At 41.4% G+C, this 23,065-nt stretch overlaps 1 protein-coding gene across 1 annotated transcript in view; it reads left to right on the top strand.

The window, feature by feature from the left end:
• Window positions 1–22,977, top strand: part of lrp2b (low density lipoprotein receptor-related protein 2b) — a 47,832-nt gene extending 24,855 nt beyond the window's left edge. The window contains exons 42-77 of the mRNA XM_049563839.1: window positions 1,016–1,141; window positions 1,308–1,427; window positions 1,692–1,823; window positions 2,219–2,420; window positions 2,493–2,788; window positions 2,953–3,469; window positions 3,637–3,792; window positions 4,791–4,961; window positions 5,081–5,304; window positions 5,393–5,570; window positions 6,068–6,264; window positions 6,544–6,789; window positions 7,290–7,418; window positions 9,017–9,136; window positions 9,400–9,516; window positions 9,602–9,718; window positions 9,989–10,126; window positions 10,543–10,665; window positions 11,602–11,730; window positions 12,541–12,672; window positions 13,041–13,166; window positions 13,354–13,497; window positions 13,620–13,785; window positions 13,921–14,049; window positions 14,355–14,575; window positions 14,704–14,886; window positions 15,215–15,334; window positions 16,253–16,340; window positions 16,488–16,555; window positions 16,666–16,846; window positions 18,208–18,271; window positions 19,234–19,365; window positions 20,150–20,239; window positions 21,996–22,079; window positions 22,247–22,303; window positions 22,624–22,977. Of these exons, the coding sequence (XP_049419796.1) occupies window positions 1,016–1,141; window positions 1,308–1,427; window positions 1,692–1,823; window positions 2,219–2,420; window positions 2,493–2,788; window positions 2,953–3,469; window positions 3,637–3,792; window positions 4,791–4,961; window positions 5,081–5,304; window positions 5,393–5,570; window positions 6,068–6,264; window positions 6,544–6,789; window positions 7,290–7,418; window positions 9,017–9,136; window positions 9,400–9,516; window positions 9,602–9,718; window positions 9,989–10,126; window positions 10,543–10,665; window positions 11,602–11,730; window positions 12,541–12,672; window positions 13,041–13,166; window positions 13,354–13,497; window positions 13,620–13,785; window positions 13,921–14,049; window positions 14,355–14,575; window positions 14,704–14,886; window positions 15,215–15,334; window positions 16,253–16,340; window positions 16,488–16,555; window positions 16,666–16,846; window positions 18,208–18,271; window positions 19,234–19,365; window positions 20,150–20,239; window positions 21,996–22,079; window positions 22,247–22,303; window positions 22,624–22,650 (5,450 nt within the window). The 3' untranslated portion in view covers window positions 22,651–22,977. The remainder of the gene's footprint in view (window positions 1–1,015; window positions 1,142–1,307; window positions 1,428–1,691; window positions 1,824–2,218; window positions 2,421–2,492; window positions 2,789–2,952; window positions 3,470–3,636; window positions 3,793–4,790; window positions 4,962–5,080; window positions 5,305–5,392; window positions 5,571–6,067; window positions 6,265–6,543; window positions 6,790–7,289; window positions 7,419–9,016; window positions 9,137–9,399; window positions 9,517–9,601; window positions 9,719–9,988; window positions 10,127–10,542; window positions 10,666–11,601; window positions 11,731–12,540; window positions 12,673–13,040; window positions 13,167–13,353; window positions 13,498–13,619; window positions 13,786–13,920; window positions 14,050–14,354; window positions 14,576–14,703; window positions 14,887–15,214; window positions 15,335–16,252; window positions 16,341–16,487; window positions 16,556–16,665; window positions 16,847–18,207; window positions 18,272–19,233; window positions 19,366–20,149; window positions 20,240–21,995; window positions 22,080–22,246; window positions 22,304–22,623) is intronic.
• The last annotated feature ends 88 nt before the right edge of the window (window positions 22,978–23,065 follow it).

Below are 23,065 nucleotides of genomic sequence, written 5' to 3'. Positions count from 1 at the left end.
CAACTGTTAGTTTCCCTCTTCCATTTTTATGCCTGCGCTATAGGCCTTATGTTTTTGGGTTTTCCGTCTGTACATCCGTCCCATAGAAAACCTTGAGGGATTTTTTTTTTTTCCAATTTGGCACAAGCGTCCACTTGGACACAATAATTAATTGATTAGGTTTTCGTGGTCAAAGGTCAAAAGCAAAGGTCACTGTGACCTGCTCCATTTCATTCCCCTGAATGTTATATCTCAAGTAGGGAATTTCCTCAAATTTGGCACAAACGTGTGCTTGGAATCAAGGATTATTCTAGTGGTCAGTGGCAAAGGTCACTGTGACCTCACAAAACATGTTTTTGGCCATAACTCAAGAATTCCTGTGCTAGCTATGACAAAAATTTAACACAAATGTCTAATAGGATAAAAAAATGAAGTGATGATTTTTAATATCCAAAATACCGTAACGTAGAAAAACAAGGGGGAGACAATTAGTCAAATACTGAATTGTTGATACTAATCTTTTGGGTCCATCTTAAATTGTGCCAGTTGTATAAATCCGTTGCCAAGCTTAAGATGTGTGTGGAGCATCCGTGTTTTAGAATAGCTTCAGAATTAGCTTCTTTGCAGCAACATCCATATTTTAAGCATCTACTGTCATGGCTACGTACGAGTCTGGACAGACATGGATGTAAACTGAAACTGCAACTGGACTAGTTTGTGGAGGCATACAACCACAAGGCATTAGTTTAGTTGTTTTATGTAGGTAGTACTTGATATTTTAAGGTCCTAAAGTCCCCTGTAAAATCTCCAAATTTCTTTAAGCTCCAGAATTGTTCTTCTAATGTCATTTGTTAGACTTAATAAATAACCACCAGTTCTCTCCTCCTAGTTTAAGTTCCCTTGAGCAAAGTTTGACTAAGATGCCCATTGAAAAGAAAATCACAATTGTTTATCCACCTTTCAGGTAACTTGATGATTTGTGTCCTGTGTTTTTGCTGCTGTGGTTGATGTTTTGATCTCCTGCGACCCTCTCCAGCTGACAGGACGTGTCCTACGGGCCAGATCAAATGTGAGCGCAACAACATCTGCATCTACCCTGAAAACTTGTGCGACGGCTTCAACAACTGTGGAGACAACAGCGATGAGAATCCTCTCTTCTGCGGTAAGTTGAGCACTCAGCATTTGTCCTGCTGCTGTGTAAGAGAGTGTAAGAAAGGGAGACATGCTGGTAAAAACTGTATCATCCACAGAGTTTATGTTTTACCTGCTGAGGTGATTCAGTAGAGCTCTACATGGGTTTATGTCTGACTTTAATTTATTTGCTACAGCGGGTCGCACATGCTCTCCGGATCAGTTCCGATGTGACAGTGGGAAGTGTATCCCTGACTACTGGGTGTGTGACTCCATCCGAGACTGCCTTGATGGGACAGATGAACCTCCCACCTGTGGTGAGTGCTCTGCATTTACATTTGACATTTGGGGCTTTTAAACAGTTTACTTTAAACCCATAGTCAATTAATTAGAATACATGCCACATTTTTTTAATGATAGTTATCAATGACGTGTTATTTATACAGTGAATCAGAGATCACCACGTCCTAAATGTTTTTGCCTTTCAAATCAAATATTTTCTGGCTGATTGGTTGTCTATGATTAAAGTAGATCTCTTAATGTATCTTGAAACTTATTTCCCTGTCTTTGTCCCTGTGCAGAGGACATAATCAGAACATGCGGCCCCAACTTCTTCACTTGTACCAATGGAAACTGCGTCCCCCACGCACTGGTCTGCGACGGCAACAATGACTGCTGGGACAACAGTGACGAGGCTCCTGAACTACAGTGTGGTGAGATAGCACTTAGATATTTAATTATCACACTATGTGAGGGTAATTCAGGTAATCTAGTAATTATTTTTCCGCGCCGGCAAAGGTCAAGGTCACTGTGACCTTGCGCCCCCCTCAGTCTCATGAATTTCTCAAGGCAGGATTTTTCTTAAATCTCTTCAGTCTTCTTCCTCTTCAGTCATCGCTATAAGATTCATTCCATTTCATCCACACAGCACAGCACAAGTGTACCAGAAACATACAGTTACACTTAATTTGTTCATTTCTCAGCTCTGTCCCATGCTTCATCTCAATTTGCCTCCTTGTCCACTTTTATCATGTGTGCTTTGGAAATCTTTACAGCTAAATATGTTACTTTGCACATGTTAATGGTATCATATCTCTGTCTCCTTCAGGCCAACGTACCTGCAGTTCCGACCAGTTCACCTGTCCAACCTGGTACCCTGGCCACCCGCAGTGTGTACCGTTAAACTTTGTGTGTGATGGGGAGAAAGACTGCGCCAACGCAGCTGATGAGCTACAGAACTGCCCCAACCGCACCTGCCATATGAACGAGTTTGCCTGTTCCAACGGGCTCTGCATCCTCCTCCACCTCAAGTAAGTTGGAAGCATGTGTGAAATTTGTTTACCAGTCTGATTAGAGTCTAATGAATTACTCTTCCTCCCCAGCTGTGACCGGGTGAACGATTGCGGGGACGGCAGTGATGAGGTGGGCTGTACATATGACACGTGCAGCAGCAGCCAGTTCACCTGTGGCAACGGAGCCTGCATCCCCTCCTCCTTCACCTGTGACGGGATGAGTGACTGTATGGACGGCACAGATGAGGAGGACAGCTTGTGCATCACGCCCCAGCCCACCTGTTCGCCTCAGCATTACATGTGCAAGTCAGGCGAGTGTATTGAGCTCAGTAAGGTGTGCAACGGACAGAAGGACTGCCAGGACAACAGTGACGAAAAAGGCTGCGGTGAGAGATATTGTGATATGACATTATGTGACAATATTGATGTGAATTTATGTGAGTGTAGAGGAAAACAGCATCGCTCTCAAATGACCAGACAGGATATTTGGGGTCAAAAGCCATCACTAACATACAGTTTTAACTTTGTCTTCTTCCCTCGTTCTGTTAAGGAGTCAATGAGTGCCGCAACCCGTCTGTCCACAAGTGCGCCCAGCTCTGCACTGACACCCTCACCGGTTACTACTGCTCCTGTCACCCTGGCTACCGCCTCATGCCAGATGGCAAAGCCTGCGAGGACCTTGACGAATGTTCCAGCACACCCGCCGTCTGCAGCCAGATCTGCGAGAACACCGTCGGCTCATTCCACTGTAAATGCGCCCCGGGGTATATCCGTGAGCCGGATGGACGCACCTGCCGTCAGAACAGTGGCATTTCCCCATACCTGTTGTACACTAATCGCTACTACATCCGCAGATTGACCACTGACGGGTCACAACTGAGTATAGTCTTGCAGGGGCTGTCCGATGTGGTGGCGTTAGATTTTGACGACACTGAGAAGAGGCTCTATTGGCTGGATGCAGGGGCAGGAAAGATTGAGAGGATGCGTTTGGATGGAACTGAGAGGGAGACACTGGCAGATGAAAATATCGGTGGAGCTGAAGGCCTGGCACTGGACTGGGTGGGCAGGTGTGTGAAGTGGGAGGAACTTTATTATTAAAGCTGTCTTTAATAGTTTATGAGACAATAGCCAATCCAAATTTGCGCAAACATTGTTGTTATGAGTATTGAATCAGTGTGACTGACCAAACCATGGCTACAGTAATGTCAGTGAGAATATTTTGTGTCTGCTGCAGGAAGTTGTACTGGGTGGACAGTTTTTACAGCTCAGTTCATGTGATGGAGCTGGATGGGCGTTACAAGAAGAGACTGTTGTCAGAACACTTCACAGATGGAAACACCACTTATCTTATCAGCCGACCTCGTGCTGTGGCTGTGAACCCTAAATATGGGTACTCACACACACACACACACACACACACACACACACACACACACACGTAGAGAAGCCTTTGATCTATGGCTGACATCAAAACCACATGGAAAAAAAATTCTCCTGTCAGAGTTTATCGTAGCTCTAATGGAAATCCCTTATAATAGGTATTTATATAGGCCAACGGTAGGCAACCTGCAGCTCTGGAGCTATTTTAGCCCCTCTCCATTGGCTCTCTGTGGCTTTGACAAAAAAAAAAAAAAAAAAAAAAAAGAATGAAAATGAATGCCACTTCATTTATTTTTTTAACATTTTCATCATTGTTGTCTACCTAAACATATTCATACATTCTCCAGTTGTAAAATGTGTATCCTATGCACTGAATTTAACATTTTGTCAACTAAAATGTGCGTCATATGTCTACAGCGTGGCATCTGTTCCTCTAAATTTTGCCGAACCTCAACAGTGGCAGCTAGTCTTGAGCCTCCCTACCTAGGCTAGCTGTGGATTCCAAATCCATAAAAGTAAAAGTCTCAGAGTAAAATACAGCATTTATTAGTGAATGGACAGATTTGTTTGCTTTTACCGCCAATGCTGCAAAATTAAGGTACCAAATAATCATTTATAGCCTATTGCAGAGGAGCCATTTTGTGGTAAAACATATTTTTTAATGCTCATTAAGACCTATTTTTAATGTTGATAGGCTAATTTAGACTTGATATGCAGTGTTACTATAAGGCTCAAATATGTTTTGTGGCCCCAGGCAGATTTTTTAAAATTATTTTTGGTCAAAAATGGCCTTTTTGACAAGTTAAGGTTGCTGAACCCTGATATAGGCTATGCAGTCTTGTGCTATCCACTGATCCAGTTAGCCACAGGAGTAGGAAGGGTAATAAAATATGAAATACAATATTAGGGATTACTAGCTGTTTGCTCTTTGCTGACAAGGTTTATTATAGTAAATATTCACTGCCTTTGACTCTTTTTCCTTCCTTCTTTTCCTCCTTTTTTCCCCAGATGGCTTTATTGGACTGACTGGGGTGAAACAGCATATATCGGCAGAGTTGGCATGGACGGTATCAACGTCAGTGCCGTTATCAAAACCAAGCTGGTTTGGCCCAGTGCTCTGACCATAGACTACACCACCAACAAGATCTTCTTTGCTGATTCCCACCTTAACTTTCTGGAGTGAGTTTACAGATTCAGACATGAGTCCAGATTGAGCTGCCATCAAGTGCTCTTCAAAAGGTTCTTTTTGTGTAATAGTACCAGTAGCACTTACAACGTGTATTTACCCTCCCCTTCAGCTTTGCAGACATGAACGGCCAGAACCGACATCGGGCCATTGCTGGTACACTTCCCCATGTTTTTGCTGTGACCCTGTTTGAGGACATGGTTTACTGGACGGACTGGAACACACACACAGTGGAGAAGGCCCACAAGTACACTGGCGAGCAGCGCACGATCATGGGCAACAACACGCATCGGCCATATGACATTCACGTCTACCACCCCTACAGGCAGCTTCGCAGTACGTACATTCAGATGCTTAAATTGTTATTGTCTGCATTAACTGTGGCCCAGAGTTGACCAATATGGTATTTTAACTTATTTCTCAGGTGAAAACCCTTGCTCCTCCCATCACCTGACCTGCAGTCACCTGTGTCTGATCGCCCCTGGTGGGCAGCAAGCTACCTGTCAGTGTCCAGATCACTTCATCGCCCTCTCTGTGGGCTTCAAGATCCAGTGTGTTGCCGACTGCTCCAGCACTCAGTTCCGCTGTGGGGACAATGAGAAGTCAGTCAGATATAAAATCACTTGTGTTCCCACAACTCCATTCATCTAGCCAATCTTCTCGAACACTTTTTTTCACTGTAAACTTTAAACAAACCTTTGAAAAATGACGGAAATGAATTAGATGATTTCCAGAATTTTATATATTAAGGGACTGTCCATAAAAGCCGCCTGCGCCCTTACACATGCCCTGCCGTGTGCCTACACGGGATGCCTAAGGCAGAGAGAGCAACAGCAGTGTATAAAACACTTGAGGGTTCAACCTCACTGATACTAGTTCAAAAACATGACAAACAGGCAATAATATAAGAAGCCAGAAGTACGTAATAATGATGGTACACCAAAGTCCTGGACTTATTTCCTTAGTTTTCCAGAGTGTTTATACTGTCCATAAAAGAAGGAGACAGGCATTTGCTTCCCTGTCACGAAGAGATGTTAGAAAACAAGAGCTGAAGAACTTAAAAACTGAATTGAGCTAACCTGTCGGTACTCTCTCTCAGGTGTGTTCCTATATGGTGGAAGTGTGATGGCCAGTCAGACTGCGGCGATGGCTCGGATGAACCTCAGACCTGCCCGCCCCGCTATTGCCCCATTGGCCAGTTCCAGTGTCAAGATCGCAACTGCACCTACCCTGGCTTCCTCTGCGATGGCCACTCAGACTGCCCTGACAGTTCAGACGAGGACGCAGCTCTCTGCAGTATGAATATTAACACACCTTGTAGAAAGTCAGATGGGAAGCTTTAATTAAAGTTTTTCTATACTTAAGTTTTAACTGTGGTTATTTAAGGCCAGGTTGTTTTTTACAATTTCACTTGCGTTTGGATTTTGCTCGTTAAGTTCTGGTAGAAATTCAAGCTCTGGCCAGGATTTATCTCAGGAGAAGCTTTCACACTTAAGACTAAGTTCAGGCAGATGGTTCATTTTGGACTTTGCTCAAATTTTCCAGCACTAGTCAAGCTGCAGTCTGTCCCCGTAGGTGACCACCGATGCCAGGAGAACCAGTTCCAGTGTAAAAACAAGAAGTGCATTCCTGTGTCCTGGCACTGCGACGGAGTGGAAGACTGCTCAGATGGCAGCGACGAGGATGCAGAGACGTGTTCCCAGAAGACCTGCAGACCAGGACAGTTCCAGTGTGCCAACGGGCGCTGTGTGCCACAAAGCTACGTGTGTGACACCCACGATGACTGTGGGGATAAATCTGATGAGCCATTTGAGTTCTGCAGTAAGTGGCACATTATTTGATGGCAGTTTTAGTGAGTCAGAGCCAAAACTGATGATCCTGTTAACATTGCAGAGCCAGGAAATTGATAAGAAATCTTTTTCAGTGGCTGTGGCAGGAATTAAACCTGTGACACTCAAGATTTCTCTCTTTCTCTGTAATGAGAACGCAAAGAAAGGCACTGCTCTAAGTGATAACAGTGGTGCACTGTGGCAAAACAGAACTGACAGTTTAACAAACATAGATTAAGGTTTAATGTTTTATGAATAATCAGTGTAGACTCACCCATGTCTCCAGAAGAATCTGATTAAATTCATTTTGTTGTGTCTTTTTTCTAAATTTAATAGGTTTAGGCTCTCATCCTCCTTCTGTCCTCACTTACCGTCTCATTTTTGTCTTCCTCATCATTTCATTATTCTTGTCACCTCGTAACATAATTTTTTTGTGTCTCACTCTCACTCATTATTCTCTTTCTCTTTGTCTCTTTCTCTTTCTCTGTCCAGATGGTCCAGACAATAAGTGTAATAACGTCACTGAATTCTCCTGCAAGACAAACTACCAGTGTGTTCCAAAGTGGGTCCGCTGTGATGGCACCGAGGACTGCTATGATAAAACCGACGAGAAAGACTGCGGTGAGTTTTTGTGTATCGAAGCCAGGGTTGTAACACGGACTGCACATGTTGAGGAAGACCCAGTTTAGCAACAGAATATTTTTCACACGTAAAAAGTTTCACGTTAAATGTTTTTTTACACCAAGGCCGACAAGTATTTGCATCCCGTGTGTCCCACTGAAAATGAAATGTTTTCACCGTCACACAATCATCAGTTCATAGTTGTTTTTACTGTTTACTGTTACTGTTTTTACCCAACTATACACACGAGACGGGCACGTTATTTCAAGTGTGCAGTACTGTACAGAAAATTCCTGTGGGTGGCGCCATGTTATTGTAACCAGTGTAAATGCTAAGCTTCATTTCACTGGCTTTCATCATTCATGACTGGACTGAACACAGTCCAAATGTGTTTATCATGTTTATGTATTTGTAATACATGGCCATTAATACAGTTTATCATGGTCAGTTTATACTACCAGGGCTCTTAGGTGGATTTCTTGAGGAAAGAGAGTGAGCTCATATGCTTCCATTGCTGGTTATAACAATTAAAATAATAATAGAAATAACTGACGTAATGGTATCTCTGTTGTATCCTATATGGACGGGTTTGTTGTTTACATTTCACAACCACTACACGTAATTTCTAACACGTTTAATGTCCACAGCATTACGTCAAGTATGCACTTGGAAATGTAGGTTCTAGCCTACGTTAACTTAATGACATATATTTTTTCATCTTTTGTCAGCTAGTCATCACCATCACAAGCAAGTTCAGCTGCTGCACCTCCCCAGATGTTCTCCTTGTATTTGTTGCCTTTATAATCTTTTATTTTATTTGTCAACAAGACACTATTTTGCGAATTCAGCATCTGTATTGTGTGAGGTTATGACGAGAATTATGACACTGATGACGTCAGAGAACATCTACTGATCGTGTGAGCAAATGTTGTTATCTTATTGGTTGGCTTTAAAGCTGGCACAATATCAGATTTTCATGATACAATAATTGGGGCAAAAAGAAGTCACAATAACAATATTATTGCGATATTGATAGAAAAAAAAAGCTATCAGTCAAATTCATCTTTAGCTTTGTTTATTGTACGTTTTGTCTATTTTTTGTCAAATAACTTATACTTAAAATATGAGCGGAGGAGAGGGGTTCTGCAACCGTAACACAGTCTTATTGACATGTCTTGAACAGACAGAAAACAGTTCAGTCAACATGTGATAGTGGCCTACACCAGAACAAGTTCAAGAGAAAACAGGAGCATGATGGAGACAAGAACATTATGTAGATTATGTTGGATCTAAACATGATGCTTTGCACCAGGCACAGCAACTCGTATGTATGTTTGTTGTATGAGCATTTTTTAAGCTAAATACCAAAATATATGGGTATTGAGTCGTGTTGTTGATGGATTCAGATCCAAATCTTGACATTTTAGTCCAAGATATTTGAATTCTAGAGGCATTTTTGGACTTCCAGGGTGGAGTCACTTCAGCCAAACCTCTAGGGTTTAGTTACTCTTTAACCATGGATCACTGAACTCTTTTGTTTTTCTCATTGACCACATATTGAATCATCTTTTCATCTGCCCATTTCTGACTTCCAATAGAGTTAGTGACCTGTGATCCTCTGGGAGATTTCCGATGTGATAACCACCGCTGTGTCCCTATCCGCTGGCGGTGTGATGGCACCAACGACTGCGGTGACGGCTCAGATGAAAGGGACTGCCGTGAGTGTCACACTCCATATTTTTCAGTTCAATCCATCACAAACCAGCAAGAGTCGTGTGTTCTTCAGGGTTACAAAATTAGATTTTTTTTTTCCTGTTTCACTCAGACTTACATTGAATACTGAAACAAATAAATTGAAATCATCGTAAAACCTGTTTGTATAGTTTGAGCCTGTGTAGGGTATGTAGGCAAAGAAAGACCTCATTCTGATATCATACTAAAGATATGTTTGTCTCTGTATTGTGGTAATTGTGGTCTTTAGAGCCAAGGCCTTGTTCTGAGAGTGAGTTTCGATGTGACGATGCACAGTGCATCCCTGGGACCTGGGTGTGTGACCATGACAACGACTGCGGGGACAACTCGGATGAACGGGACTGTGGTGAGCAGCCGCTGCACACAAACTCACTTCCTTGAAGTATTCACTGTCATAAACAACAAACGATACCATCCTGGCTCTCTTCCAGAGTTGCAGACATGTCGTCCAGGTTTCTTCCAGTGTGACTCCGGTCACTGCATCCCCGATGCTCTGCAGTGTGATGGCCGACCTGATTGTCAGGACCTGTCAGATGAGACCAGCTGTCGTAAGTTAACAGCATTAAGACGGCATGGTTTCACACAAAACTAAATACTCAAAATTATGTTTTATATTTACCAATATCATATGTGTGTAATTCATGGCATAATAGTCTCTGTATTATGTGCAAGAGTGAAGAGTGGCTGAGCTAAAAAAAATCAGAAATCATAGAAATAATAATTATCAAGAAATAATCAACAGATCTTCTTAAAGTAAAGATCTGCCAACAGTTGACATCAGTTATTAGCTATTTAACTGTTTCCCCTTATCCCAACAGCTACTCGTTACCCAGGAGGCCGCTGGTGCCCTCACAACCAGTTCCAGTGTGCAAACCGTCTGTGTGTGAGCCAGGGCTGGGTGTGTGATGGCATCGATGACTGTGGGGATCGCTCTGACGAACAGCTCAGTTTATGCTGTGAGAAACTTTCTGTTTTTGCCTTGTTAGTAGTTGCTTGTATTTCTCCCTGTGTGGTCGACATAATCATTTATTTTGTAAAGCACATCACAACTCTAATCCTGATGTGAACTAATGAGTTTAATCTAAGGGTTGAAAACATATTTGATTTTTATGTTAGGAATTTGTCTCATACAAAGACAGGTAGATGCAGACAGATCTAGGTTTTATACCTGGGGATTATTGGAAACATTGTGATTCAGTCCGTATTATAAAGTCACTAAAGAATCTGGAGCTCTGCAACTGCTTCCAAATCTGCCTCATAATTAAGTCAACAAAGACCTTACAAGCTACGGTGATTAAAAGTAGCAGTGTGTTTTTAGTACTTCATACTTGCAAAGGTTGCTCTAAAATCAGATTTGTGTGTGTTTCACCAGTCAACATCACCTGTGAGATGCCGTCCAGGTTCCGCTGTGAAAACGGCTACTGCATCTATTCCGGCCTGCTGTGCAACCAGAAGGACGACTGTGGGGATGGCAGTGATGAGAAGGAAGAACTCTGTATGACACACACCACAATCTGTTTAGTTCATCGGGGTTATTGTGAATAGAAACATTGCTCCTTAAATATACAGATACTGAGAGACAGCTAAACAAATAAATGTTAATATCAGGTCAGATTGTTTCTATGATATCAAAAAATAGTTAGGAGTAAGAGTTAAAGTTAAGGTACTGCATACACAACAGTTTCTTTGTAAAATTAAAAAAATGATTTTTTTCCCCTTCTTTTTAAACATAGTCATGAACAGATTTGTAATAAGTTCAGATTCAGCAAATGCACCACTAATCATCAGTTTCTGGGACCCTCAAGGATTAGTCGGAACATCACTAATGCCTCCTGAACCTTCCTCCCTGAGGCCAGCGAAATGGGAAATCCCAAAACGATATCTGTGTTTCTGCGCAGGACACAAAGCCTGAAACATACAAGGGATAAGGAAATAGTCTGTTTTATGGAATTGTTACACAATCAGCTTAAACATCAATCAGAGCAAATTATTTTGAGAGGAGATTAAACAGATTCAGAGAGGAGGTGGACGTCGGCGAGCTCAGCCAAAGCCATTTGTTGTTAGGGAGGAGACGGTGAAGACAAACAGAGGCGAAGCTGGGAAGAATCCTCCGATTTAACATGTGATTCAGTGAATGTAGTATCTTGCCATGTTTGAGTATATGCCTACATTTGAGTGCCTGACTGTGTGGGAGTATGCCTGTCTATGTGCACATCTACAAGTGTGGGTAGTCCACTAATTTAAACACTTGTCTTCCTCGTCTTTTTCGGTATGTAGACAGTCGGGGACTGAAGAGCGACACTGTAGAGAAAGCTCTGAATTCAATGTCAGACTAGCGGAGGTGGACATGTTTCCACAGACGGGTTGTATACCCACTCAACCTTCCCTGTGCACTTGTGCTGATGACTCATTCTAACTGTGTCCTTCTCAGGCCGCGAGCCCACGCTGCCGCCCTGCACACTGGAAGAGTTCAAGTGCACCAACGGACACTGCGTGGCCCTGCCATACGTGTGTGACCACAATGACAACTGTGGGGACCGCACTGATGAGTTAGGCTGCAGTGAGTAGCACGACAAATCACTCATTCACTCACTGGAGGTGTCCTCTTTCTATGCTAGTCTGAAGTCAGTTATTACATGTTGGTATTAAATGTGACCATACAGTTTTCCCTTTAATGTCCGAAAACTACAGACAACTGCATTGTCAGAGTTTTTATGGCGAGATTTAAGATGTTTTGCTTCAGTTTTAAACATTATTACAGCTACATTATCTACACAGATAATAGCAGTGCATTCACCAGAAGGAAAAAGAAAAGATTTTTTATAAGTACAAGAAAATGATCACATAATTTTGTAAAAAAAAACAATTCTTGTATGGAGGCACATTGTATTCTCCAAGTTAGATGTTTACTCATGATAACTGCTTCTATATTGTGTAAATTGGCTGATCAGCCCATCCATTTAGTGTCTCATAATTATAAAAATAGATCTTGTAATTGTAAGGTACAGATTTCACAATACTGAGATAAGAATCTTGTAGTTACCAGAAAGCGTTCTTATTATTTATCTAAAAAAAGATCAGATAAGATAATTATGGGGTAATTTTCTCTTTTCTCTAACACAGACTGGCTTTTTTTTTTTTAAAGACATAAACATAATTGCAGAACAGAATATCTCAGTTAAGGCCAAATGCTGATAATGAGACATAGACCTGCTCTGTCTGTGGGCATAGTACTTACTTATGGATACATGAAGTCATTAAGGTGCAGAGAAGCATTGTGACCTGGATTATGGTCAGCAGCTCATACATCAGAGAGCTGCTCACTGTTTTATGTGTGTCAGATAAAGTGCTCTGTGTTGTCTGGCTCCAGATTTTGGCCATGATCGCAACTGTGCGGAGAAGAAGTGCCACCACGAGTGCACCAACCTGAACGGCACCGGCTTCATCTGCTCCTGCAGGCCTGGATACAGAGTGGACCCCAACAACACCTTCACCTGCCTTGGTACACACACACACACACACACACACACACACACACACGCACTAGTGTTAACTTTGTCAGCTAATTTTTTATCTAGTCTTAGGACCTGGGCCTGGATCGGAGAGCACTTGACCTTAAAGTTCAGTTCGTTTGACTAGTGTGAATACTTTGTAAAATACCCGAGCACAGTACGCCATAATTTTTGTTACCGAAATTAACATGGACACACACAGACACTCTTTTGGGGCCTATATAACTCATGCACAAAATGTCAGCACATGGATAAACACTTGATCAAAATTCTACTAACAGTGTTAAAAAAAAGAATCTAGTGGATCATATGATGAAAACCTTTAACACTTCCTCAAAATTTCTTTTCCCTCCTGCAGACATCAATGAGTGTGAGGTGTACGGCACCTGTCCTCAGGTCTGTAGGAACACCAAGGGCAGCTATGACTGTGAGTGTGCCCCCGGCTACCGGAAGGTGGGCGATGGCAAGATGTGCGAGGCTGAAGGTGAGAACAGACTTTTCTGTGTGAGCCTAGGATTAGACGACAGACATTTTAAACAATACAGATGAGATTTTTTTTGTCTTCACTTAGATTTGACAAGAGTCATAAAATAAATTAAGATGTACCTGCTCCCTCTTTTTAATTAAAATTATTAAGAAACAGGCAAAGTGTAAACGTCTGTCTCCCTCAGGAGCGACTCCCCTGCTGCTTCTACCAGAGAACATTCGTATCCGGAGGTTCAACCTGCAGAGCGAGACTTACCACGACTACCTCGAAGAAGAGGAGCACATTATGGCTCTGGACTACGACTGGGACCACAACAACACCGGATTCAGTATGTCACACACAGATTATTACCAGACTCTGCATGAAAGACAGCTGGGTCTACACGGAATACAGTGATGACACATATTAAACCAAAGGAGCTTGTGTCATGATGTCTTTGCGTTTTGACAGGTATGGTGTACTTCACTGTAGCCGGTAAAGACTCTGTACCAGGTGCCATTAAGAGAGCACACATACCCTCAGTGGATGACGGCAGTAACAACATCGGACTTGCCGTTGACCTTGGCATTAAATACATCACCAGACCAGATGGCATCGCTGTGGACTGGGTGGGCAGGTGTGTTTGAGCTGACATTTCTGAGCTCACCTGATACAATCTCTTCAGTACTCTGGTGCCTTGAGCTTGATCATTTCTTTATCAATAAAAAGTCATTTAATTTATATGAAAGTTTTGTAATTCTTGTGTCTGTAGGAACCTTTACTGGGCAGACTCCAGGGTAAAGAGATTAGAGGTGGCCCTGTTGGACGGACGCTACAGGAAGCACCTAGTCAAGACTGAGCTGGGCCACCCGTCTGCTGTGGCTGTCAACCCACGACTGGGGTGAGACAGACAGGTTCTACACACTGGCTCTTAAGAACCAGTGTGTAGAATTCACCAATATAGTTTTGTGTCACTTTGTGTTTCCTAATTCATACATTTTACACATGGTTTAATTTGTTTCACTTAAAACATTTGTTGAAAGTGTCTCAACTAAAAGTGGTAACATATGGCAGCCAGACAGTTTTCTCCTCTCATGGAAATTCTCGTTATGGTATATTTATCTGTCATGGACAACTAAAAATTAAGGCCCTTTAACGCACCATTTCTCAGAGCCCAGAACTCTAATCTCTGCCACGTTCCTGCAGGATGTTATACTGGGCAGACCGCGGGATGGCAGCCAAGATTGAGTGCTCCTGGCTGGATGGTCAGGAAAGGAAAGTCCTGGTTGCCGATGGCCTGGGTTGGCCCACTGGTCTGTCGATTGACTTCACCAACGATGACAGAATCTACTGGTCTGACTCCAAGGAAAGCCGCATAGAGTCTGTTCTGCCTTCAGGAGGCGGCCGTCGAACTGCCGTTTTCATAGGTGAGGACAAGAAGTACAGTCATCAAAGAGATGAGATGATAAATGCGACTGTAAATTAAATTATTTGGTACATAATTATCTAAAGGAGAATATCATCATCCATTCACATTTTGTTGCACTGTGTCCAGATGTGAGAAACCCCTTCAGCGTGAACGTGTTCGAGGACCACGTGTATTGGAGCACTCAGGAGAAAGGCGAGGTGTTCCGGCAGGACAAGTTTGGCCGCGGAGTCAAGACCAAGCTGCTCACTGCCGGGCCGTGGCTGACCCAGGTCTCTGTGTACCAGCAGCAGAGATACAACTCCATAGCGAGTAAGATGCACACTCACATATCCAAACACAGCGGCACATACTGCACTGTTTTAAGTATGTAGATTAATGCACTTTTTTTTTTAATCACCCTTTTATTGTTGACTGATGTATTATGTTAGTAGTCGGTTGACATATATACACATTATAAATGTTCAGTGATTTGATGCACAGAAAACATTACACTTTTTATCAGCCATAATCTGCAAGAAAGAAAAAATGTCACTACAGGAAGTAATGGCAAAGTCCTGCTTGCAGCAGTGACACCAAACTCAAAACTACTACGTGCAAGTCATGCCCTTTAACTTGTTGAAATGAAATGTCTCTGCAGTGAAGAATCCATGTAAGGGAACCTGCAGCCACCTGTGCTTGCTCCGGCCTGGAGGTTACACCTGTGCCTGCCCTGAGGGTACTGGCTTCATCCCCGGCAGTAACACTAGATGTGACGCCGGTAAGAAAAAATACCTGTTTATTTTCCTCATGTGTCACACAAACATGGGGCTTCATGTACTGAAGTTGCAGAAATTCATCTGTGGCCTGTATTGCAGCATTATTGATACAATTTACATCATTTCCTTCTTTCTTTAAATGATCTCAGCCTGCAACACAACAATAAATTAGGTGTCAGTGAGGCTGATGAGGGCTGAGATTCAAGAGAGTCATGAAATGTCTAGTTCAATCAGGAAAGACTTTATTTAGAGTGAACAATAATTTATTACACAGTGCACAATATAGTTGAATAGTGAGAAGTTCTCTGGCGATTAGACCCCATCGTGACATGTATATTTAGAGGGCAGAGATACCATAGTTAGTTTAGGAATATTCCCCCAATGGAGTTTAGACACTGGGGGTTGAGGTGAAGAGAGAGTTGGCTGAAGATGAGGATGATGGGAAGAGGAGCAGGACTGATTGGCAGCGAATGGAGTGGAGGAGGCATCTGTCGATCCTGAAATTACAGCTGACATCATCAGAGAGAACAGGTTTACAATTTGACAGCAATGATGTGATTGTTTTCGGGAGATTGTGACAAAATCTGGCTGGATTAATTTAGAGTGACACACATAGCTGATAGAGTAGAAACCAGAGAGTTAGGCAGAGAGATCTGTGAATGAATGACAGTGTAAAGACAGTCTTCCTGACTGAACTTCTGCTAAACTTCTTTAGGAGGTAAAGTATAGTGTATAATGTAAAGCAAGGACAACATATTCCTTTCTCTCAGCTGGGAATGTGTGGGTAGTTTTTTAATTGCATTTGACACAGGGGAAGAGGAAGTGTAGAGTCATAAATCTAACTTTTGATGTCCCAGTGATATAATGTTTCTGCCATGGGACAGTAATGTTATGATTGTTTTTCATATAAATTACCTCAGGGATTGATCCACCGCCCACCATGCCCCCACCATGTCAGTGTCAAAATGGAGGCACCTGCTACTTTGACGACAACAAGGCTCTCTGCAAGTGAGACATGTTTGTTTTTATAACCAAATAAAAGAGACTGAAAGAGAAAAAGATGCACAGAGAAATGCATAACTCAGTCAACAGGTACTGTAAATGAGTGCAGAGTTTTGAAATGTCACGGCCCTAATGTTGTATTTTGTCTGACAGATGTCCTCCAGGCTGGACGGGAGAATACTGCCAGACAAACGAACACAATCCCACAATCCCATCTTCAAGTATAGTTGATTTTATAGTTGAAAATATATCATTAAAACGTTGACGCTTAGATGTCAGTTTTAATAATCTACCTTTTGCCCTCTGCTGTGTCCGTTTCCCTCCGTCTCAGTTGGAATAGCGATCGGGGTGACAGTGGTGATAGTGGCTCTGTTGGTTGCTCTGGTCTATGTTGCCAGGAAGAAGCCCGAGGTGCTGGGGGTAATACGGAGCAAGCTGCCCAGTATGCCCAGCATGCCCAGTATGCCATCCATGCCCTCGATGCCGGCCATGCCCAACCTGCCAAGCTTCAGGTGAGACGGAGCCAGAAGGGGAAAGATCGAACAGATGGTTATTGCTGTCAGAAATGTAAAATCTGAACTGTTTTATTTTCACAAATCTCCAAGCCTACAATTTGTATTCAGGGTTCCCACGGTCATGGAGAACTGGGAAATGTCACGGAATTTCACAGTCTAATTTTCCAGGCATGGAACAGTCATGGAATTAAGATAATCATAGAATTCTATCTGTGGATAACACTCCACATAAAGTAACATACCAGCAAATATATTTTCTGTCGCTGTTGAGGTAATGTGCTGTTACCATTACATAGTTTTTTAATTTTCCCCACGTTCCGTCTTTCCCTCCATGCACACCAGCCTGCAGGCGTTATGTTTGAATCTGTTACATCTGAATAAGAGAAAAATAATGTTGTGACAATGTGATTAAGCATGTGCCAGTACCAGTACTCCACTAAGTTACAGAGCAGTGCAGACCACTGCATCATCAACAACACGGTCATGGCAGTATTTCACAATGAAAGCCTTGTGTTAACAAACGAAGAAATTCTGACGACAGACATATTGTCAGATGGCTTTTATTTTGAAACAAACAGAACATGTTGAGTCAATTTTTATTTTTCATGTCTGTGACAGATTAAGACATTGAATCTGTAGTGAAAGGTGATGTAATGTCAGTATGATCATCACAACATCGTCTGTTTTTGCTGAAAGCGCACGTCTCACAGAAAAGCCGAGTATGCTGGCAGTGTGGCTGCTCTAACCTGTCAACATGGGTGCCAAAATACAAAGCAAGATATTTCCTGACGCATATGCGCTGCTCACATAAGCAATGTGACCTGGACATTACACAGGGGTGTTTCTAGGATTTGAGGACACTTGGGGCTTAGCCCAGACCTCTGTCAAGGGATCCTCCTCTGGCACTTTTTTCTTTTCTTTTTTTTTTGATTAACACGCTCAGATTTGGGCTGCAGGCAGTAAATTAAGTATTGTTTATGTAAGGTCATGAATCTCAAAGATTCCATACTTATAACATACCCCACTACCGCTTGTAATGGTACTGCATTTTTGAGATGGAGTGATGTATGTGTTGCACATTGTGAATGGTCATGGAAATTTTATTATGGGTCCTTGAAAAGTCACCAAAAAGTTCTGAAATTTCAGTGCTAATGTGTGGGAGCCCTGTCGACTACAAAACAAGACCAACATCAAAGCACTAAAATTGTTTTATTTCAATGGAAATTAGAATTTAATGTGCTTTCAGTGTGGAGTTTAAGACTCACTTATATGTTTTCTGTTTTACTGTGACATGTTAGTATGGTATGAGCAGTATCATGTTACAGCTGAATCATTTCTGTGTCTTGATGGTTTTTCAGAAATGGTTCTTCTACAATTGCACTGAACACAGAGGACAGTGACACACGGCTGAATTGTGAACAGGTCAGTAGCAACGTAAAACAACAATTGATGATTTTATTGAAACTACTACCATTATTGATTCTACTTATCAGTCTTGTTCTTTATCAATGATTGGGACTCTTTCTTTGCTAAAAAACATTTCATCGAAGAAATAAATACATTCTGAACAAGATTAGGATTTATCTGTATTTTAAATATCATAAATAGTGATGATAGAGGAGCAGCAGCAACAATTTCGACACTATAATATCCTCCTGGAAACAAGTCTGAAATCTAAATAAAAAAAATAATATTTTTGACATTTAAAGCTGTAAAAAGTAACTTTTTATAAAAATAATTTTCGCCCTATTTGTTATATTCCCACAGCACTAAATGAGACAGATAATGGCCTTACGGTATGTGAGCCAAAACCATCAATCAGAGCTGAGGAGTCTCTAACGCAAACTGCTGTCAAATTTTCAAACTAGGCAGATCTGATCGAATATAAATCAAAGTTCTGTTACCGCATTGCCTATTTCTCATCTCAAATGTTTCAGAAACATATCTTACTTTACTGTTTGGCTATAAAATGAGAAAGTTGGTCTGGCAGGTAGGCGGTGCTGAGTTTTCGGCTCGACTGTTTCCAACATGGCAGCCGGGTCACCAACTTTCTTTGGCAACTTTCTTCTTTGGCAAATGCCATCAGAAGCCGTAGGAAGATGAGAAGGACATGATTCTTTTTTCACAGACTATCTGTCTCATTTAATTCTCTGTGGATACAGTGACAGTTTCAGCAAATATGGCAAAAGTTATTTTTCATAAAAGTTACCAACTGTAGCTGCACACTGAGAGTTTTAAGTTTTAAAAGAATGAAGAACATCTCTCAGACAGAAGCAAATGTTTCATGTCAGACATATCATTCAATACCATTGATTCAGTCTTTAGAGAAGCCAAGAGCTGTTGCAGTCATTGACTTGTTGTGTCTGCTTGTTGTCTGATGTCAGGTTCCCTGTATGTCTGTGTCCATGGTGGAGACAGACAGAAAGAGTTTTGAGAACCCAGCATATGAAGCTGGACAACAACCTGCTACCAGAAGCATTATGACAGCCACCTCCGCTCCTGATGGAACAAACAAGGTTGATAAACAGAAGTCACTGCTCGCCTGTAGAGTTCATTGGTTCTGCTCAAACTCGTCCTGCTTGGTGTCTGTATACAGATATATGACATATGATATGTGGCATGCTACATGGCAACAATTTTAGATTATTTGCCAGTATTGTCGAGGACACACTTTTCCCTTATGGATGTTCCCCCTACTGCAGTGTCCCATTTAATTTCACTATGTTTGATATAAACTTGCTGTAATGGAAAAACACCTCGCTCGTCACTGCTGTCGAGTATCTCCTGTGCACTCTCATGTCAAATGAGGCTGGGTACACATAACCGAGACGTGTAAAAACATACTGCATAAACATGACACTGTGATACAATGCAGCACGTCACTTTAACACCTTTTCATTGCTGTTCTGTTGCTACGGCAACAGCTTTGGGCCGTGTTTACATCCTTTCGGTCACTGCATTAACAAACACTCCGACAGGAAATACACTTGGACTTACTGAGAATGTTTATGTTGCTTATGTTGACTGAATCACCATGACGTCACACTAACAACAACAATCACTTCCAGGTAGACGACTGGCGATGGATTTCAGTTGCAGAGATAATGTGAAACTGGCAAACTTCTTTATGTTTGTTGCCATTTTCAGCCGTAACTTTAATGTTTAAAGAAATGTAGTTAAACATGGTGGTCCAACCTATCTGATGTTTCTGCTGTCTACCAACACAGAAGCTAAACGATGTACTGCTGTGACATTTTATGTAAACGATGCAATGTTGTGACTCTATGTTTCTTCCCTCAGGAAAACATTAATAATCCCCTGTATACGGAAGAAGTTGAAGTCGTGGACAAGCCCACAGGAAGCGCAAACAAACCTGCTGCTGCCAACAAGGTCAGTTTCACATTCATCCTTTGTGTCAAACCAAATGTTTTTCATATCTAATAACCAAAGTATGATACCACAATAAGGAAGATGATGCAGAGAAAGAGAAAAGATTTTATATAACAGATAATTTTTTTTTTTTGTCATTAATCATTTTCTGAGAGTAGGTGTTAGATTACTCACATGCAGCTCTTCAGCTCTCACTGACCAAACCCCAGAGAGTTTCATTTATTGTGTTGTGTGATGATCTCTAACTAGTGTAGAGGGCAGATCCATCTGCGTTCTCTTCAGGGTTGTTCAAATGGAAACACCCACTCAGCGGTTAGCCAAAAGCAGTGATGCAGGTTAGAACAGTGAGTGCTGATAATAATGTTAACTTAAAAGGTTAGTTTGGATTTTTTTAACTAGGGTTGTATGAGGTACTTCTACAAAGTCAATGTCATATTTTCAACATCTTACTCTGCCATCAGACAGCCCTTTCTGACGGGGAATCAAAGTGTTATATCACTTTCTTCAAACCCGCCAGACTCCTTTGACAAAAACAGTAATGTTGACTCGCTGTATTTTGAACACTTGCTGCAGTGAATTTGCTTCATTACCTTAATACATGCACACACAGGCTTGATTGCTCGCCTCGTCTCAGGGGAAGGGTGTTATGGGTCAAAACAAGTTTGATTGACGCCTTGTGGAACCATCATTCAAGAGAAATTAAAAACTGCTACCAAGAGACACGGTGTTCAGACTGCAGTGAACTATGTGTTCTGGATTGTCAGGGTATTCTGGGCAGCAGGCACTTCTAATGCTCTAAAAGCGTTGCATATATTTTTTAATCATATGTCATTGAATACAGTATAATTGTTCATTCAAAACACTTACATGTAGTTATTCTCCATTTTCTGACAGTGATCTCTTGTGCCTGGCAGAGTAATGTTACTCCTGAACTTGTAAGGTTTATACTTTAAGGTGGAATAACTTAATAAAAGTTGAGACTTAAACAGTGTATGACTGTTTACGATTTTTTTTATTTATTTATTGAACTTAATTGTTAAAATAACTCTATAACAGGCTCTCCTCTCCCCACAAAACCCTTCCCACTCACCATGTTCGTGTAGCCCCAGGTGCAAATGGAAACTCACCCTGTTTTCTCTCAAGTGAAGGACTTAGATGCTTCTTGGATGGTCGAAAGATAAAAAGGACGGAAAATGATGACAGATGTATATTTGATTCATGACCTGGAAGTGTTTATTTAAATATTTTATGTGGAAATACAATGAGTCTACATTAATTTTACCTCTCAGAACATGGGAGTTGCTGGTCTACCCCGCCTTGATCTGTTAGTTTGTGTTATTGTGTAACTCTGGGATCCAAACTAATGTCGTGCCAACAGCGGTACAGTGCTAAGCTTCAGTGCAAGTTATTAGTTTAAGGAATATAGCTAATTTAGAATATTGATAACACAAAATTCTCAAAGGTCTGCCTCAGTCACAGATAGGAAAATTAGGCGGTTTATATGCAGCACTGTCATCATGCAGAAACTTACGCCTGGTCTCGTGGGACAACCTTTTCAGAAGGACTTTGGAAATTACATTTTGGCGCTAAAACATAACGTACTTTGGCCAAAATTTGAATGTGTAGATTTGAATACATAGATAAAATCTACTGGGAAGCTACTGAATCATATAAAAACCTCAATAAATTTAAAAGAATGAAATAAAATAATGGATCCGCCCTTTAATATTTCTTTAAACCTTTGTGGTTGTTTCAGGAGCCTTTTGTGAACCCATTATTCGGCTCAGATGCAGAAGATGTTGATGTCACGTCTAAACAACCAGCTGCTTCCAGCACGCAGGTAGCCATGGAGACACATGTCCAAATGTTACACAGTGTTTACTGCTCAGTAGTAGAAGTGGACTGTTTTGTCAATAGAAGATGTGAAGGCAGTGAAATCTCTCTCTGTGGATGTTTGCGTGTATATGTATCCACATTTGAAGCATTTAATTTCTCCTTTTTCTCCAGCTGTTTGAACCCATCGAGGACAACGCTTTTGTGTCTTTCAAAAACCCAGCGTACACGGTGAGTCCAGAATGACAATAAACAAGTTGAATTGTCGCTTTGGATTTGATAGTACTGGTTAGATTTCATTTTGACATGCAGAGCTGTAAAAGTTCTGCACATGATTACTGCGAAGTTTGAAATTTATGTAGACTTTTACTTTAATTTGACAGTTTTGTAGTGACAGTCTTTTTTTCTAAATTATCCAATGTGATTTTAATCTCAGACTTAACCTGGCTATTCACAAAATTGTTGAAAATGCAAAATATGACATGTACATATATGACAGAAAGCAGTACGTATCATTGCTGGCATTGTTAGTAAGTGTGATCTCCCAACAGGAGAAGACTCCAGACTCTGACATTTGATGTGATCTCAACATCAGAGATTAGACTGGACCACGTTTCAGGACTGAAACCTCATTCATTATCATGGAGAACGTGGCGTTGCTGGAGTAACAGCACAACTGAACAAGCAGACCATCTTGAGCACTGACAGACTCTGAACAAATCAGTTTGTAAAAGAAGACATATTTTGTGTCACCGACATGCTTTAATTAACTTTAATTTCATTGTTCAATAAGTGAACAAAGTGAATATAACTTGTAAATGATGTGTTCATAATTGGTTTGTTTTATATCTTTATGTACAATATGATTGTGAGAAAGTAAAATATTAAAGCTGCTGTTGTAATTACTCGACATCTGTTTTTTAAGGCCTTTAGATGAAGCTCCTGATACTGATCATATCACAGTCTCCCTGTTACTTGTGTCTTTCTTTGTGC

Source organism: Epinephelus fuscoguttatus, linkage group LG20 (assembly GCF_011397635.1).
Source record: "Epinephelus fuscoguttatus linkage group LG20, E.fuscoguttatus.final_Chr_v1".
NCBI lineage: Eukaryota > Metazoa > Chordata > Actinopteri > Perciformes > Serranidae > Epinephelus > Epinephelus fuscoguttatus.
Note: the sequence above shows the minus strand (reverse complement) of the source record. Positions and strands in the feature narration are given on the sequence as shown.